Source organism: Rhinolophus sinicus, chromosome 2 (assembly GCF_057876585.1).
Source record: "Rhinolophus sinicus isolate RSI-liver-muscle chromosome 2, RSI-T2T, whole genome shotgun sequence".
NCBI lineage: Eukaryota > Metazoa > Chordata > Mammalia > Chiroptera > Rhinolophidae > Rhinolophus > Rhinolophus sinicus.
In genome coordinates, this window is record NC_142502.1 from 137,730,243 (window position 1) to 137,747,322 (window position 17,080).

At 41.2% G+C, this 17,080-nt stretch overlaps 1 protein-coding gene across 1 annotated transcript; it reads left to right on the plus strand.

Annotated features, from left to right (window-relative positions):
* Positions 1-5,694: 5,694 nt before the first annotated feature.
* On the plus strand, positions 5,695-11,457 carry C2H2orf78 (chromosome 2 C2orf78 homolog). Its single transcript, XM_019712844.3, has 3 exons — positions 5,695-5,791; positions 7,946-8,707; positions 9,565-11,457. The coding sequence occupies exons 1-3, from the start codon at positions 5,695-5,697 to the stop codon at positions 11,430-11,432; spliced, it is 2,727 nt and encodes a 908-aa protein (XP_019568403.3). The 3' UTR covers positions 11,433-11,457.
* Positions 11,458-17,080: the final 5,623 nt, after the last annotated feature.

Consider the following 17,080-nt stretch of genomic DNA (forward strand, 5'->3'; position numbering starts at 1 on the left):
TGTCCTACAGTAGGTCCGAAGGCAGAATAAAATACTAAATTCCAGATTAAACTGTAGATAATTATAATAGCAAATGTTTTTTATGTTTTTCCACTTTTTAGTTTCTAATTTCTGAAAGTATCTTACATACAAGGTTAGTAACATTCACAACCTTTTGAGAGCTAGGTAAATGGAGGGTCAGAAAGGTCAGAGTTATTGAATGAATGAATGGGTAAAAAGATCACTAGCTTTAACATTTCTGGGACAGTCATATTCTAACCAAGTTTAGATCCACAAACATTTACAATTCTGAAGACTTCCACATAATTAAAAATGAATCAGTATTAAAAAATTGCTATTTGGAGGGGCAGTCAGATGGCTCAGTAGAGCATGAGCTCCTAACAACAAGGTTGCCAGTTCAATTCCTGCATGGGACGGTGGGCTGCGCCCTCCCTGCAACTAAGATTGAAAATGGCGACTGGATTTGGAGCTGAGCTGCACCCTCCACGACTAGACTGAAGGACAACGACTTGACTTGGAGCTGATGGGCCCTGGAAAAACACACTGTTCTCCTATATTCCCCAATAAAAACAAAAATAAATTGCTATTTAGAAAAAGAAAAGACATCAGTTAGCACAGCACATTTTACACACTTACAATTAGGCACATTCAAATTTGGTGCTAAATCATAAAATATTCTTTTGGAATTTATGAAAAAATATCCAATAGGTGTGTAGTCGCCAAAAAGTATGAATAGTACAATAACCATAAAAATTACAAGTTCTGACAATTAAGTTCGCAAACTCTTCCTAGAAAAAGTGCTACATACTTCACTGCTGAATATCACTATGGTCAACTTCGAAGTACTCCCCTTGGGAAGGTATGCACTGACGCCAGTGCCTAGTCCACCCTTCAAAGCAATTTTGGAATGCTTTTTATGGAATGGCCATCAGAGCTGTCATTGTATTACCCTTGATGTCCTGAATGTCATCAAAATGTCTTCCTTTCAATATTTCCTTTATCTCCAGGTAAAGAAAGAAGTCATTGGGGGCCAGATCAGGTGAGTAGGGAGGGTGTTCCAATACAGTGATTTGTTTACTGGCTAAAAACTCCCTCACAGACAGTGCCGTGTGAGCTGGTGCATTGTCGTGATGCAAGAGCCAGGAATTGTTGGTGAAAATTTCAGGTCATTTTCGTCTAACTTTTTCATGCAGCCTTTTCAGTACTTCCAAATAGTAAACTTGGTTAACTGTTTGTCCAGTTGGTACAAATTCATAATGAATAATCCCTCTGATATCAAAAAAGGTTAGCAACATCATTTTGACTCTTGATTTGGACTGACAGAACTTTTTTGGTTGTGGAGAATTGGCTGACTTCCATTGTGCACTTTAACGCTTTGTTTCAGGGTCATATTGGTACACCCATGTTTCATCACCAGTGATAACATGGCCCAAAACATCATCTTGCCTCTCCAAAAGGTCTTGGCAAATTTCTACTGTCCTTTGGTTTTTTTCATTGGTGAGCTCCTTCGGGACCATTTTGTACACACCTTTCTCATGTCAAGATTTTCAGTTAAGATTTTCCTAACTGCTTCTGTCTCATTTTTACTTGGTCTGCTATGCTTCTCACAGTCAGCTAATGATTTTGACGCACAATTCGATGAATTTTTGCAATGTTTTTGTCAGTTCTGCTTGTTACTGGCCGCCCTGACCTTTCTTCATCAGTGACACATTCTCTCCCTTCAGAAAACTGTTTAACCCATTTGTACACTGCCGTTTTTTTCATGGCATTATCCCCATAAACTTGGACTAACATGTCCCTGATTTCACTTCCACTCTTGTCAAGTTTAACAAGAAACTTAATGTTTGTTCATTGTTCTAATTCAAGCTCAGACATTCTTGTGACGGCACACAAAAACACGCAACAACAATAATGAACGCCACTTAGCAAGACATCGCCATATGTCAACATGAACACAGCTGTGAGACACTGATATACCAAGGTTATGAAACCTTACCAAGCTGTGTGTACAGTGCTGCCAATATAAGTGCATAGGAGCAAGTTCTCGAACGTAATTGTCAGACCTTGTATACAAAATGGGACGTAAATCTATCAGAAATTTAAAAAGTTATACTGGTTTTGCATTTCCAATTTGCTTAAAGACACAAGCTTGGGGTGGGAACAAACTCAGTTATAGATGATACAAGAAAAATTCAGACCTATGCATAATAGGATTTCTAGTAAGTATGGGAACTAGCAAAGCCAGACCTAGACATAATAGGGTTTTCAGAAAGTATGGGATGGGAATGGGTCCAACATGAGGTAAAATAATGTTTTAATAGGTACGTAATAGACTGAAATGGAAAATATAGAAGCAAGGGATATTTGGAGCACCAAACTGCTAAGTAGTTGACATTACAAAATCTACCAGTATCTGGTAGGGTCCCTGGTACCATGTGGGTGTTTGAGGGATTCCAGTCTTTAATTAAATCAAATAGTGACAATGGGGAGAATAAGGAAAAGCCTACAGGTAGATGGACTTGGTATGTTTCACTGAAACAAGTCCCAGTTATCTTGATGGGTACACAATGCAGAAAGTGGGTTTATGGGACAGGACAATACCTAACTGTAAAGATAAGGCTGTAGGTCAGGGTAGGGCTTGATGCTAAGCTTCAGAGTCTTGGACTAAAGTTCTTTAGGTTCTTTCTCCTACATTTGAGGTTATTTTAGAGGTTACGACGATGCTGAGCCTGCAAGCGAAAGTTAAATGGCTGCAACTATGGAGCAAAAATAGCCATAGAGGCTGGGGACCAGGAAAGGCCTAACTAAGGGTTTGCCTAAATAGAATTAAATGTTGGAACTGAGTATTTTAACATGTAAACATTTTACTGCTACCAGAATTTGTCTCACCACACTTCCCCCAGTCTTATACTACCCAGCCTAACCTGCAGTAGCTATGAATTCCCTTTATTTCCATGGGAACATAGAAAAAGGAGACTAGTCTGGCTTGCAGATATTTAGCATATGTCGTCAGCCTCACATTGCATACTATATCATGGAAGTTGGTTATCTGAGGTATGAAGCTTAAGGAAAAAACCTTGAAAAAAATTTATAAGTTTAAGCTATAATTCTACACTGTAACAACCTTCACAATTTCTTCTCAGATAAGCATCATTCCTCATCATTGAAAAAACTCATATTTCATAATAGGAAACATAGGCCTGTAAATAAAATATGTCTCTTTGGAGAGCCCATCTATGAGTTATCTTCTTGTGGCTCTTGGTAACTTGTATCACACTTCCTACTCATTGGCACTAGAAAAATCCCCAGACAGGTTGATCTAAGTACCGCTAAATACCACCAAGGAAAATGACTAGATTAATAGATTTCCTCCCCCAACCAGCTTACTCCATATAGGAATCATTAGCAACTCAGCCCTAACTGACAGTCACAAGAGTGGTTAGAGAGAAAGGCACTAACCAGGGGAAGAAAACAGAGGCAATCCAGGCCACGTCCGGCTGACTGCAGACTCTGTTCCTTGTGTTTGGGTGCACAGTGTAACTCACCACATGCGTTTTTTTCATCGACCCCTTTTGAAGTTTCTCCACAAAATCCATAGATCAACTTAGTTCATGATTCTTCAAAATAAAGTTGAGAGAAAACCATGTTTTACAATGTTAGATTTTTAAAAAATACAAAGGGAAAAGAACATGTAGACAAAACCAGAGCATTGATACAGAGCACAAAAACAATCTCTCTCTCTCTCTCTCTCTCTCTCTCTCTCTCTCTCTCTCTCTCTCTCTCTCTATATATATATATATATATATATATATATATATATATATATATATCACACTTCCTCAAAGTGATACATATATGTGTGTGTGTGTGTGTGTGTGTGTGTGTGTATATATATATCAGGGATACACTTGTCAGATGAGCTTTCCACCATGTAAGTTCATGGTGGGAAGTTCGTGAACTTAATTGTCCAAACTTTTCTCGTGTGTAAATAAAACAGGGGTGCCAAAAACATGTATAAAGTGGACACTTTGGTCAATGTTGCTCAAGCAGTAGTTTGCTGAATCAGAAGTGTCTGGACACTGATGGTAACCACTTTGAGCACCTTTTCTAATTGTAGAAGTCAAATGTGACTTGTATTCATCTTTTGTTATCGGTGTATGTTATCACAATTTTAATACAGTTTTCCTGTCTTAAAATGTATATACAGTTTTTGGCACCATATATAAGAATCTATCTATGTGTATATCTATCTATATCTATCTATCTATCTATCTATCTATCTATCTATCTCTATCTATCTATCTATCTATCTATCTATCTATCTATCTATCTACCTACCTACCTACCTATATGTATTCTGTGAATACAAAATGAGGCCAAAATATGTCAACTTGTTTCTCACAGAAACCAAAACGTCCACATGAATCTCTCTTTTACTGTACCCTTTCACCTTGCCTGTTCCCTATTTTCCATAAATGTCCTCTTCTTTGTCTAACAATTCTTCTCTTCATTTTGCCTGGCCTTGCACCCAAGCATGAGGAGAGAGAGAATCCTAAATGCCCAAGATTCCATAGTGGCTGTTTGTAAGGGGGGAGGAGACTACAATAACTGACACACTGGATACATTGATGTGAGAAGGAAAAAGGAAAATATCACAAATGCCTCTAACGTACAAAAGAGAGGGACGGCAGGATGCCTGCATGGCCCAAGGAATCAAAGGTAGTAAAGTATGGGCAAAAGAATTGCACCCAAAGGCTGAAAGAGGAAACGTTTGCAATCAGCTGTGTCTCTTAGCTCTCTGGTGTTTGTTTCTAATGAGTAGAGTCCATTTGGGGACGTATCAAGCACTGAAGAGAAGATCCCTGCTGCTGGAAGTTGACAGGATGTAACATCCATGAGTGTAAGAATGCAAAAATCAAAGCTTGTGTCAGAAACAATGCCTACAATGAAGATGAAAAAAAAAAAGGAGAGCAGAAGAGAGATGCAGGAACAACCTGGCCCAGCCCAGCCCAGCCCAAGGAAGGTAGGAGTCAAGAAGAAACTGAAAGAGAAGAGCTTTGGCCCATCGCATTCTCTGCAAGGTGCACTCAATAAACTTCACCCTACTCTTTAACCAAGTTACAGAAGGAGCGCCTTAACCCCTTCTTTGTTCCTCAAAAGCTGCAGTAAGTTCACGAATCAGATGGGCTGAGATGATTTCAGAACAACTGTAATTGTGCAACCTAAATTTCCCCTTCCTTCCTCTCTAAGGATATTAATTAACAGTATATATAATTATAAATATATGTAATAAAATATAATATGGAGACTATAAATAACTCCTAGTGAATTATATTAATGAATGTATTTAAAAAACATTGAGATTATTTCCCTATCATAAGAGCCTCAGGAAAGTGAGACTACCACATGTGTCTTGTAGACCATCACATCTGTCCCCAAAGCTCAGCCACTAGGAGTTGGCTTAACTCCCCTATGTCTTCCCCCACCCAATCCTATCTTCTTGTTGGGAACCTGACCCCCCCCTTATTGGCTCTCTCATACCTTTAAACTGCCTGCTTTGTGACATCATTCTCCCACCAAACAAACCTACCACCACCTGGTAAAATCTTGTTTCCATGGAGTTGTCTGTAAATACATTTGAATCATCACAAGTGACCAGTGACCAGTGTGACCAGTGATCATCTTACTGAACACATGCGCTCTTTGGCTTCAGCCACTCAGACAACCTCCAGTGTCGTCTCCTCATCCACCGTATCTGCAGTGGATGTTTCTTCTCCTCTGACCATGTCAGGTAAGGAAGGAAACTTTCTAAAGTTTTTCATTAGATTTTTTTGGTCCCTAAATTTAGCAGGAGAGTCAAAATCACATAGAATAATGGGGGAAAGTATTGAACAGGAAACCTGGAGACCTAATTTCAGTTTTGATTTTGACATTTACTAGCTGTGTGACTTTGGACAAGTCATTGACTCTCTCACAAAGTCTGTTTTTTCCTCATCTGTTACATTAGGATATTAGATTGGTTGTTCTCTCTAATCCCTTTCTTTTGTAATATTGAGTCTTAAAGGAAACCCATATAGAAAATGAAATCAAAGACTTCTTGAGAGTGTTTCAACAGAAACAGAGAGGAAACCTAGGTGATGTAGAAAACTAGCAATATATACACGATGTCTCATATGTAATGGTCTCCCACCACTAACATTTCAACTTTACTATTTTAAATGTAATGCTGTTTAAAAAGTAATATTCACCTGTTTTGACGTTTTCTATCTAAACTAGGTGAAAAGAGAAACTAGGGAGAGAGGGTGGAGAGTACTGGGCTATAGGAAGGCAAGGATTTAAAGATGAGTCGGATTGTCTCCATCAGCACAGGCCAACAGGAACCAAGAGGGAGGAGAAAACATAAGATTGAGGGAGGGATAAATCAAAGAATGAAGAGGGAGAGCGTGGAGGAGCTCTCCAGAATAAAAGAGGTGGTTAGGGATGGAATGTTGAAGGGAACCAAAGATTTCAAATTAAAGCAGCAAGAGCATAGTGTGAAATCTGTTCACAGCAGGACAAAAGAAAGTTTATTTTACCAAATGCTTACATTAACAGACTACTAGGAGGGAAAGTAAGGCCAGAAATGGGTATCTCTAGGCAATGCAGCTGATCAGAAAAGTTATATTCAGTTGTTTGTGTTTTCCTATTGCCCTTCTGAACACAGATGGCACTTGACTGTTGTTAATATAAACATTTTAGGACTGATGCTTCCTATAAATAAGAAACTAATAGAGGTGGTTATCTAGGAGGCTGGAGGAAATAGAATGTTCAGTGTTTAATTTCATTCTGATTTTTAAACTATGTAGATGGTTTGCCTATTAAAAATAAAATTATTATTCTTTAAAAATGATACCTCCTAACTTGAATCAGAAAGATTAATTCCTTTGTGTGAATAGCTTCCAAGTCAAAGCTGCTTTTCATCTTTACAGTTATATTCTCTGTAACACAAAGAGCACACCGATAAATAGCCATCATCTCTTTTTAGATCTTAGCCACCTAGGAAGAAAATAAGTCCCACCTCTCTAATTTCACATTTATCTAAAAGCAAGTTTGTCGAATCCTTGGGTTTTCCTACATGAAAATTTTTTAAAAATTGGATTCTAGTGATGATGGCTTTTAAGGCTTTGGGGATGACACTTTCCTGGATGTTGAAGATGATTGTGATTTAGGTTTTAGGATAAATATAAAAACTTTGATGATACTTTTAAAGAGTTCTTTTCTGTTTGGTTTGTGGTTATATTAATTGAAATATATATATTTTTACTAGGCTGTTAAGCCTATTACTTGCTGGGTAGTATTCAGAAAAACACGAATGAGCACATAATGGATTTCTTCACTTTATTTCGCTCTCTGCTTTGCACCAGTTTTTACTGAAATGTTTGTCTACATATATTGTGGCTACCTATGCATTCACCTTTATTACATCTTGCTGCTTGTTATACAATTTTCCTGATATATCTTTTCTGTCTGTATGTACTGGCTAGGAATCACCTTCTCTTGTGGGCTGTTTTTTGGTTAATAGGATTCACTAAAATAGAGTAGGCAATATTCACTTTCATAACATTGCATGTATGATACAAAACTTTATAAGTAAATGTATTATGCTTTGATGCTTGCTACATACCCCAGTTTTCATTACCTATATATTTCTTTTTAGTTCTGTGATATGCTTTCCATGATTTTTCTCTGTCTTTCCAAAACTTATTGTACCTTCTTCTATATAAATCATATGTAATATATCACTTATTCATGTATGAATTATTGCTGTTATTATTATAATCACTTTATAGATGATTGGTATTAGAGGTTTCCTGATAGCAACAACCTTCAGATAATGCTATTTCTCAAATACAGTGAGAGTTTATCAATCTCATTGATTTTTCCATCACCCTCTTGTTCCCTACAGAGAATTTCCAAAATCCAGCTTTATTTGGAACTCCAAATTCTGTGCAGCTCTCTCTTCCTGTAGTGAGCAATGCAGCCTCCCTAACAGAAAGTGCCTGCAATTTCTCCAGTCTCTCTGCTCCAGCCGTCAGTTCAGCATGGCTACTACCAACAGCCTCTGGAACCTCTTTCCAGCCACTCATGGGTAGTGCCTATCTTTACCAACATTCTAGCACAACTATGCTGTCTGGAGTTACTGGCCAGAGCCAGCTCTCCACTTCTGCTGCTTCCTACCCAGGTGTTTTTGAGTGGGATATGACGAGAGGCACAGAAAAGCAGTCTTCGTCACTCAGTGACTGCACTGTGACTGTCATTGACCAGAACACAGCTGGGTCTTCCATGTCTATGGCACCCCAATATGATAAAACTTCAGATGGCTATAACGTGGTCCCTCTGTACCCATCATTTTCTGCCAGCCTTGTTCAGAGGACACCATCTCAGATTCTAAATCATGGACATAGCCTGTCACTTCCCTACCAGGAAGGAAGTCAGGTATATTACTATAATCAAAGCACACTGGGGCATCTGCTCTCTGGAGAACTTGGCCCCTGCCTGCAATCCTATGGCTCTGTGTCGTACACAGGGAGTGGGGTCTCTGCCTCCCAACCAGAAATGGTCATGGTACTGAAAGAGGTTCAGCCCACAAACGTCCTATCACCGGCCTCCACCTCTGGAATCTACTACCCTGTGTCTGCTCAACCCATCGCAGAGACAGGGTTTCAAGGTGAGTACCAACAACTGTGAGAAGGGAGAGGAAGAAAGTCAGCATTCAAAACTAGGGTCTGTCTGCATCTGGGAAGTGGTGAGTCTCCAGATAAGTGGAATTTAAGTCTTGAGACTTTAATAACCACTGCTCTCACTCAGCGCTCTCCCATTTTCAGATTCTATATCACCTAATAGAGGTGGGACACTGTAATGGCCATGCGTGCTATCTGTATGAGAACCCCAAGGACTTACCAAGGGATACCACACTTTTCACTGCCCTACCAATCAGTCCTCGGGTACTACCACACTGAACCCCCTTCCCTGACCTATTGCTTTAGTCTCTTTGGAAGGTGTTTCAGAACTCTTACTGTCATAGTGCCAGTTTAACTTCCCCTCACTTCTTTAATTTACACCAGGATTTAAGACCTTGTATTCCAAGATCTTGCCCAAAGCAAGCAGGCTAAGACTCTCTCCTTGCTTATCTGTTTCAGCAGGAAGCACTCCATCCCCTTTCCTAGGGCATGGTGTGAAATGTTCTTATTCTCTCAGGAAAGTGAAGAGAATTAAAAGGATTCCATACGAGAATGCCAGGCTTGTAAAACATAAAAAAAAACATAAAAAACAACTTTTACTTTTTATTTGACTTATAACAACCCCATGAAATACAAAGAAAACCAAGAAATGACAACATGAAATGATCACCGTAAGAACTAGAACAGTTGCCTCCTGTCTCCTAGCACAGGGTGTGTCCATGATCCTTAGGAAGAGCTGGTAGAAATGACTTTTCTATTGTTGGAAGGTGCATGATTGCTGTATTGGTGATAGGAGGAGCACCTTACTTACTAGGAACTGACTTCTTCCTTGATTCCTTTGTAGTGATGGAGACTTCCCTGGGATTGCAACCGTCAAACCAAACATTTCATCTACCACAAACTTCTACTCCCAAGTCCTGCAAAAACCCACGACCTGAGCTTGGGGAAATTTCAGTGATCGCTCCGGTCCAGAGTTCTAGTAATCTCCTGGCACTGCCTTCAGCTCCAAGCCAGGAACAAAAAGAGAATAATACTTTTGATATTAATATTAAGCTTTCAAAGCCTCTGGACGCCTACCAGATCCCAATAGAAAACCAAGATCCTCCACTGCTCCCTTTAGAAGTCCCTGATATTCACCAGCTCCTGGCCTGCATCGATCCCCTTGGCCAAGGGGAGCAACCTGGTTTTGAAAACACTGATCTGGGAAAAAATAGCCTGAGTCTTAAGGACCAAGGGACACTTGAAAAAAATGTGATTGAATCTAGTGGCGGTTCGCCTGACATCACAATGGTGGAGGACTTTCACCTTCCCCAGCTCTTCAATTCCTTGAATGACCTTGATCAATCCAAAGGTCCCGAGGTGTTCAAAGCCAAAGAGACCACAACCATCAAGGTGAACCAAATGCAGGAAAAGTCAAATGTCATAAAGGCTCCCTCTGATCAAGTCAGAAAGAACAAACGTAAAGCCTCTGAGCCTATCAGTAGTGCTCCCAAAGCCAAAATCCAGTCCAAGAACCCAGAGTGCCCGTTAGAGGAAGAAGTTGTCATTTGCAATATTACAACCAGTGACAGGGCTCCTGTGAACACAGCCAAGCATCCTTCCAACAGCAAACCTAAGAAAGCTGCATCCAGCAGGATCGGCAAAACTAAGAGCCATGGGCAGGAAAAGAGCAGAAAGAGCAGAGAAAACAACTCCAAGAAAACGGAAGAGAGTAAGCAGTCAGGGAACAGAGTCAAGGCAGAAGAGAAGCCAATCATTCCCAAGATGAAGCGAAAGAAAAATCAACCTGAGCTGAGCCAAGAGACTTTCATAAAGCCTCGAAGCTTCCTGGGGATGCACATGCTGGAGTCCGTGCAGGTTTTTCACGCACTAGGGAAGAAGAGTGATAAGAAAACTGGACCCTCTTCCTCCTGGGCCCTGGGAAACTCAAGCAACCCCAAAGGCTGCCAACCATCTCCAGCTCTCAAACGATGGCGGGATACCTCACATGAGGAAAAAGGTCCTGAGAAAACTCAAGTCAAACCCCAGAAACCTGAGGGCAGTGCTGACAAAGAATGTTCATCTCCATCCCAGTATGAGCTGCCACCTCCTGGGAAGGTCAAATTGGTACCGTTGCCTTTTCCAACCTTGGACAAGCCTCAGGCTCGACCTGTTCACCGCAGGCCACAGTCCCTGGCACCACATCGGCGTGCTGTGACCTGCCCTGCCCAGCCTGTTTCCGCTCACTCAGCTCAGCCTATTGCAGTCAATTCAGTTCGGCCAGCTCCTGTGTCTTTGACAGGTGCTCCCAGACCACCTCGGCCAATTTTGACCAACCCAACCCAACCAGGTTTGGCAAACCCTACCCGACCTAGTGGCCCTCACTCTGCTGCTCCGAGGCCTGCACCCTACAAAACATCTTTCACTTCTGTCCAGCGGGAGCCCATTCCTACTGCTGTGCCCAAGGTGCAGTCCCCACCCAAGCCTCAAACCCAATATCTACTCGAAGACTTCAGCTTCCAACCAATCCCATGGAGAAAACCCAATGTTCCTGAACCTGTAATGTCAAAGCCCATCACAAAAGAGCAAAGGCCAGAGCGGGAGGCCATGAAGAAGAAGGCTCAACGAGAGCGCGAGAATGCTGCCAAATACACCTCTTTGGGGAAACTGCAGTTTTTCATTGAGAGGGAAAAAGATATGGAAATTGCTCGATACTATGGCTATGCAATGTAAGAGATGCTAGAATTGTTGTTGCCACTTTGGATACCAGCTGTTTTCCCATAGATAGATATAAGTTTCTCTATTCTGATATATTAAAAACAATAAAAATGAATAAATAAATGTAATAGAATTTGTAGATGAGTAATAAAGAAACCTTTGGAGTTTTGAGATGCTGTTAAGAGTGGTTTTTCTTCGGTGAGGGTGGGGATCAAAGGCTGCCTGAGAAAGAATTCGAAGTTAAGATGGGAGAATGAGGGAAAAAAGATAAAAGTTGAGGCAAGAGGAAGAAACTTATTCCAGGACCAGAAAAGCCAAAATGGGGCGAGATTTTTATGGGTTTATAAAAAGAAGTGGGAGTGGGGAAAATGGCAGAAGTAAGAAGCAGGGTCTGAGGTTAGGGTTAAAAGAATAACATTGGAATAGAGTTGAAGATGGCAGAAGATGAGTCTAGCTTGACCAGGAGAAATGTAAAAAGTCTCTCGTGGAGGCTGGCCTTGCTCATGACCACCAGATAGGTATTTTAGAAAACAGATTCAGGACGCATTTCCAAAAGGTTTGGATTGCCTTAGCCATGTATGATCATAGTTGGGGTAGGTGAGTACAAATCAGGGGAATCTACCAGATGAGTGGCAAGGGCTCAGAGTTATCCTGGGGGAAGCTGATAACAGGGGCTCAGCTAAGTGAAACGCTGCAGCAGGAGGCCCACCCAGGACAGAGCATGGGATATAAATTGCCATTTACTCAACACCTAGGCACCAGGCCCACTAATGTACTACTTTAGTTAGCCTTCACAACACCACCTAAGGCCAGTATCACTGTGCCACTTTATTAGTGAAGTTCAGCAACGGTCTGAGATCACATTGCACGTGGTGGAGCAAAGCCCCATCCTGAGCCTATCTACCACTGAAGTCCTCAGTATTTGCGGGTGTCCATAGGTGGCCAACCTGTCGTCAGAGCACCGCATCCAGAGGTTCCTGGTAAACAAGGTCAAACTTTGGGAGGGGCCTAAATATTAACTTGAGGGGCTGACCAAGTCCTCCATCAAACCGGTTTCCCGCGAGCCGCCTTGTTTAAACACCGCCATCAACAGAAGCCCACGAGAGAAATCCGCTGGAAGCGTCCAACCCCCCCGCCCCGTGAGAGCATTGGGCAGGCGTGCACACTGGGTCACCATTTGAACAGCCCGCGGGACGCAGGAGCCAGTTTAAAGATGCTCGTTGGTAGGCCGGTGGGGCAGCTGGAGGAAGTGAGGGCGGGGGGAGAGTGGGCGGTGATCAAAGGGAACAGGATAGGAGAAGGGGAGATACAGGGATCTTCACCAGGGGAAAATCAGTAATTTACATATTTAAAATTACTTTTAAAATATAACTTACAAATCATAAAATTCACCTTTTGAAAGTAAATTCAGTAGCATTTAATACATTCACAAGCTTGTGCAACCATCACCATGATCTAACCTGCAACATTTTCGTCAGTCCCCACAGAAACCCCCTTAACCATTTGCAGTGGTTCCTTTGTCGCTCCTCCAGCTCCTGGCAACCACGAGTCTGCTTTCTGTCTGTATAGATGTGCCTTTTCTGCACATTTCACATATGTAATACAATATGTGACCTTTGTGTCTGGCTTCTTTCACTTAGCATGTTTTCAGAGTTCATCCGTGTTGTCACGTGTGTCAGTGCTTCATTCTTTTTTATCACATGGATCTACCACATTTGTTTATCCACTCATCATTTGATGGACATTGAGTTTTTTCCCACTAGTAATTTACGTTTATTGAGAGTTTATTCTGTGGCAGGCAGCACACGCTAACTTATTCACCCCATTTCACAGATAAGTAGATAGGTTTGGAGCGTGTCAAGTATTTGCTCAAGATTAAGAGCTAGCAATTGGGGGAGCTAGGGTTTGAACTAAAGCAGTCAGACTTCGGAGGTAATACATTCACATAACAAAACATTAGGTACAAAGGGTATTCACCCTCTTGCCTAAGTTCCCCAGCCATTCATTTCCCTCCTCTCTCAGACACAATACTGTGAGCCTTCCAGGGAAATTATACTCCGACATATACAGAGGGCGCCAAAACAATGCATATACATTTTAAGAAAGGAAAAAACTGTATTGAAATTGTAATACTCAATATATACCAATAACAAAAGATGAATACAAGTCATATGTGTACATGTTTTTGGCACGTTGGTATGCATCACCATTAATTGATGACTCTGTCCCACTAATTTGAAATGTCACTTTTATGGTACCCTAAATTCTTACACGTATTTGTATTAATCTGTTCAGAATTATCCTGGATTTTTGGCCTATCTTTTACATTTGCCATTTCTCTAGGTTCTTTTCATCTTGTTTTTGATTGTTAAAAATGTTCTTTTCTTGTTTGTTTCTCTCGAGGCATTATCCATTTGCTTCATTCAGTCTTGTATTATATTTAGTTTTCATTTCTGAAAATTAAAAAAAATTTTAATTCTCTCCTGAGTTCTATCATCTCACCTAATTCTGATTTATGTTGTTCTTTTACGTTTTTCTATTACAGCAAAATATACATAACACAAAATTTACCATTTTAACCACTTTTAAGTGTACAATGGCATTAAGCATATTCATAATATTGTGCAACCATGACCACCAACCAAATTTAAAATAATTATGTCAGAAGATTGAGGACTTCAGAAAGATGGAGGCAGCAGGATAGTTTTTAAATCTCCCCCCACCCTCTCATGGAAATGGATCAACTCAAACCAAACACCCATGGGTAGCACTTACCATTTCCAGAACTTTTTCATCATTCCAAACAGAAATACTGTCCCCTTTAAATAATAGCTTCCCATTCCCTCCTCCCCCATGTTTTTTCATCTTTTGCATTGTTTTTCCTAATGTCTTTTAGCTCATTTTGAAATAGCAGGTTATGGTTCTGATCTGTCTTGTGGGCCTGTCTTTTCTGACTTGTTTTTATTGTCTGAGGACATGTGTGCTGCTTATTTTCCTTTTTCATATACTACCTTTCTATGGGATTTGATCTCAAGCCTTTCTGTTATTTATTTTGAGGTGAAATCAGTTTTAATGCACTTAGAAAAGGAGGTGAGGTTAATGATCCCTTTTCTAACTTCACAGAATTTGTGTGCGTGTGTGTTTTAATGGAGTATTCAGAAACATGGGGTTTGCTTTCTGAGGTTTCCTGGCTCTGTTCCCCTCCCCAACTTTATCAAGACATTTCCTTTTGTGTCTGTGGTTCTTCCCAGAAGTGTCCCCTCTGTGTGGGCTACATCCTGCAAAGGACCTCTGGTGCTTCAAGTGTAGAGGGGCTAAACTGCTCCAATCCTTCACACTCTGTCCCAGGCCCCTTGTATTAGGTTGGTGCAAAAGTAATTGCAGTTTAAAGGTTAAAAAATTGCAAAAACCATAATTACTTTTGCACCAACCTAATACTTGTTTACTTTGTTGTTGGGCAAAATCCCTTCCAGTCTCGGCTGCTGCTCCCCAGTTGGCCCACATTGCTTTCTAGTGACTACCTGCTGCCATTTTAAAGGCCTCATGCCCTCATGTCTGCCAGATGCTTCCTCCTGTCTGCCATTTACTCGTGTGTAGATGCTGAGACCAGGCAGGTCCGTGTCTGGTGGTGGTGGTGGTGGTCTGCTCCACCCTCTTGTTTGGGGGTTTCTATTCTAGTTCATGGTAAATGTTACCCAGGAGCATTTGGTTTGGGTTGATCTATTTCCATGAGTGGTTTTAGGGGAAATTAAAAAACCATGCCACTGCCTCTATCTTTCTGAAATTCTGCTCCATCATTGGACATAATTATTTTAAATTTAGGGGTCCTGTAAGTTTTAGTTCCCCAAAGCGGAGTCCCATTTGCCTTACCCTCATTAGGACTCTGGGTCAGACGGGGCTTCCTGGGTCTCCTCTGTCTAACATGGCTCCTCATGTCTGTATTTGCTCAGTACATGTATTGAATAAGAAGTCAAAACACAACAACCTAAAGGGCTCATGGGTAGAGGTACATTTGGCCACCGTGAAAGGTGGAATAAGCCTGTGGTCAGGTGGAGTCTGGAAGCAGGCTCTGGTCAGGAATGTGCAACTTTTCCTTCCCTTTTTATATACTTTTCTAAACATGTACAAAACGAAATCTCCAATCTGCCCTCCTCCCCAGCAAAAAAACTATAGTCTATGCACAGTTTCTTCATCTCCGTTCATGGTAACACCTTTTTTCCTGTTGCTCTGGCCAAAACCCTTGAAACCATTTGACTCCTCTCTCTCTCTCCCAACTGCACGTCCCGCTGCCGTACCCTCAACTTGTATCTAGACCTTGTCCACTTCTGACCACTTTCCTCCATTTCCACTCTAATCCAAGTCTCCATAATTTCCTGCCTGGATTATTGAAAGTGCCTCCTAACTCGGAGGTTCCCAAACATTCTAGATTCAGAGCCCTTTGTGTGTTATGTCTAGGCTAAAAAAATGACAACGGTCACATTTATTAAGTAGTTAGGTGCCAACAGTGAATCAGTATTCATGCCTGTAGCAGGCTAGATAATGGCCACCCAAAGAGATCAGGTCCAAATCCCTGAAACCTGTAAATATTACTATCTTATTCAGGAAAAGGACCTTTGCATAAGTGATGAAGGATCTTGAGATGGGGAGGGTATCCTGGATTATGGGGGGGGGGGGGGAGCCATAAATGCAATCACATGTGTCCTTGTAAAATGGAGGCAGGAGATTTGACAGACAGAAGGTCATGTGACCATGGAGGCAAAGACTGCCGTGTTGGCAGCCACCAGCCAAGCAACGCCAGCAGCCAGCAGAAGCTGGGAGAGGCAAGGAATGAAATCTCCCCCAAGGGCCTCTGGAGGGAGTGTAGTCCTGAGGACACCATTTGTCCCAGTGATACTGATTTCAGACTTCTCGCCTCCAGAGCTGTGAAAAAAGAAATTTCTGCTTTTTTTAAGCCATCACCTTGTGGTGATTTGTTAGAGTAGTGTCAGGAAAAATCCTCCAATAAAGCAATACAGTATACAATAATACAATATTCTGACAACTAAGTAGACATTTGAAAGATAATACATGTGAATTTAAAGGAAAGAATATTTTCATTTCACTCTTAAATAACCATAGTTACTTGCTAAGGGAATGTGTGTGACTATTGAGCGCTGTACAACATCTCAAACCTTGGAATTAAAATGGACACTGCCAGCCCCATTTTCTGCTCCACGTTGATTTTCAAATATTACTTGCTTTTTATTACAGCTACTGTTAAAAACTCAGCTTCACAAAGATATGACAGTATTGAAAAGAATACAGCACGACCTAAGGTTGAACCTGTGGAATACCTACTAGGTGGAGGCTCACTGGCATCTAGCAGATGCCAAGTATCGCTGTGAATCCCTCAAAAATTTAAAATATCCTGCTACACCCAGTGAATTTGCTGCGGTGTCCTTGGGACACTCGTGTACCATGTGAACCACAGTGCTAACTGGTTTACCTACTCCCATCCTTGCCGCTCTAAAATTTGTCAGTACAGCCACCATAATGATCCTTTCAAAACGTGAGCCAGATCCTGTCCTTCTGCTCTAACCCTCTCAGGACTCCCTGTTTCTCTCAGGTCAAAGCCTGTTATAGATGGCTTAGAAGACGCCATCTACAACAGGGGTCAGAAAATA

What these genes read in the sequence shown, in the direction of transcription:
- C2H2orf78 (XM_019712844.3), top strand. Translation starts at nt 5,695, where the DNA reads ATGCGCTCTTTGGCTTCAGCCACTCAGACAACCTCCAGTGTCGTCTCC. An exon ending in TTCTCCTCTGACCATGTCAG is followed by an intron (nt 5,792 to 7,945) that starts GTAAGGAAGGAA and finishes TGTTCCCTACAG; the next exon opens with AGAATTTCCAAAATCCAGCT. An exon ending in CGCAGAGACAGGGTTTCAAG is followed by an intron (nt 8,708 to 9,564) that starts GTGAGTACCAAC and finishes ATTCCTTTGTAG; the next exon opens with TGATGGAGACTTCCCTGGGA.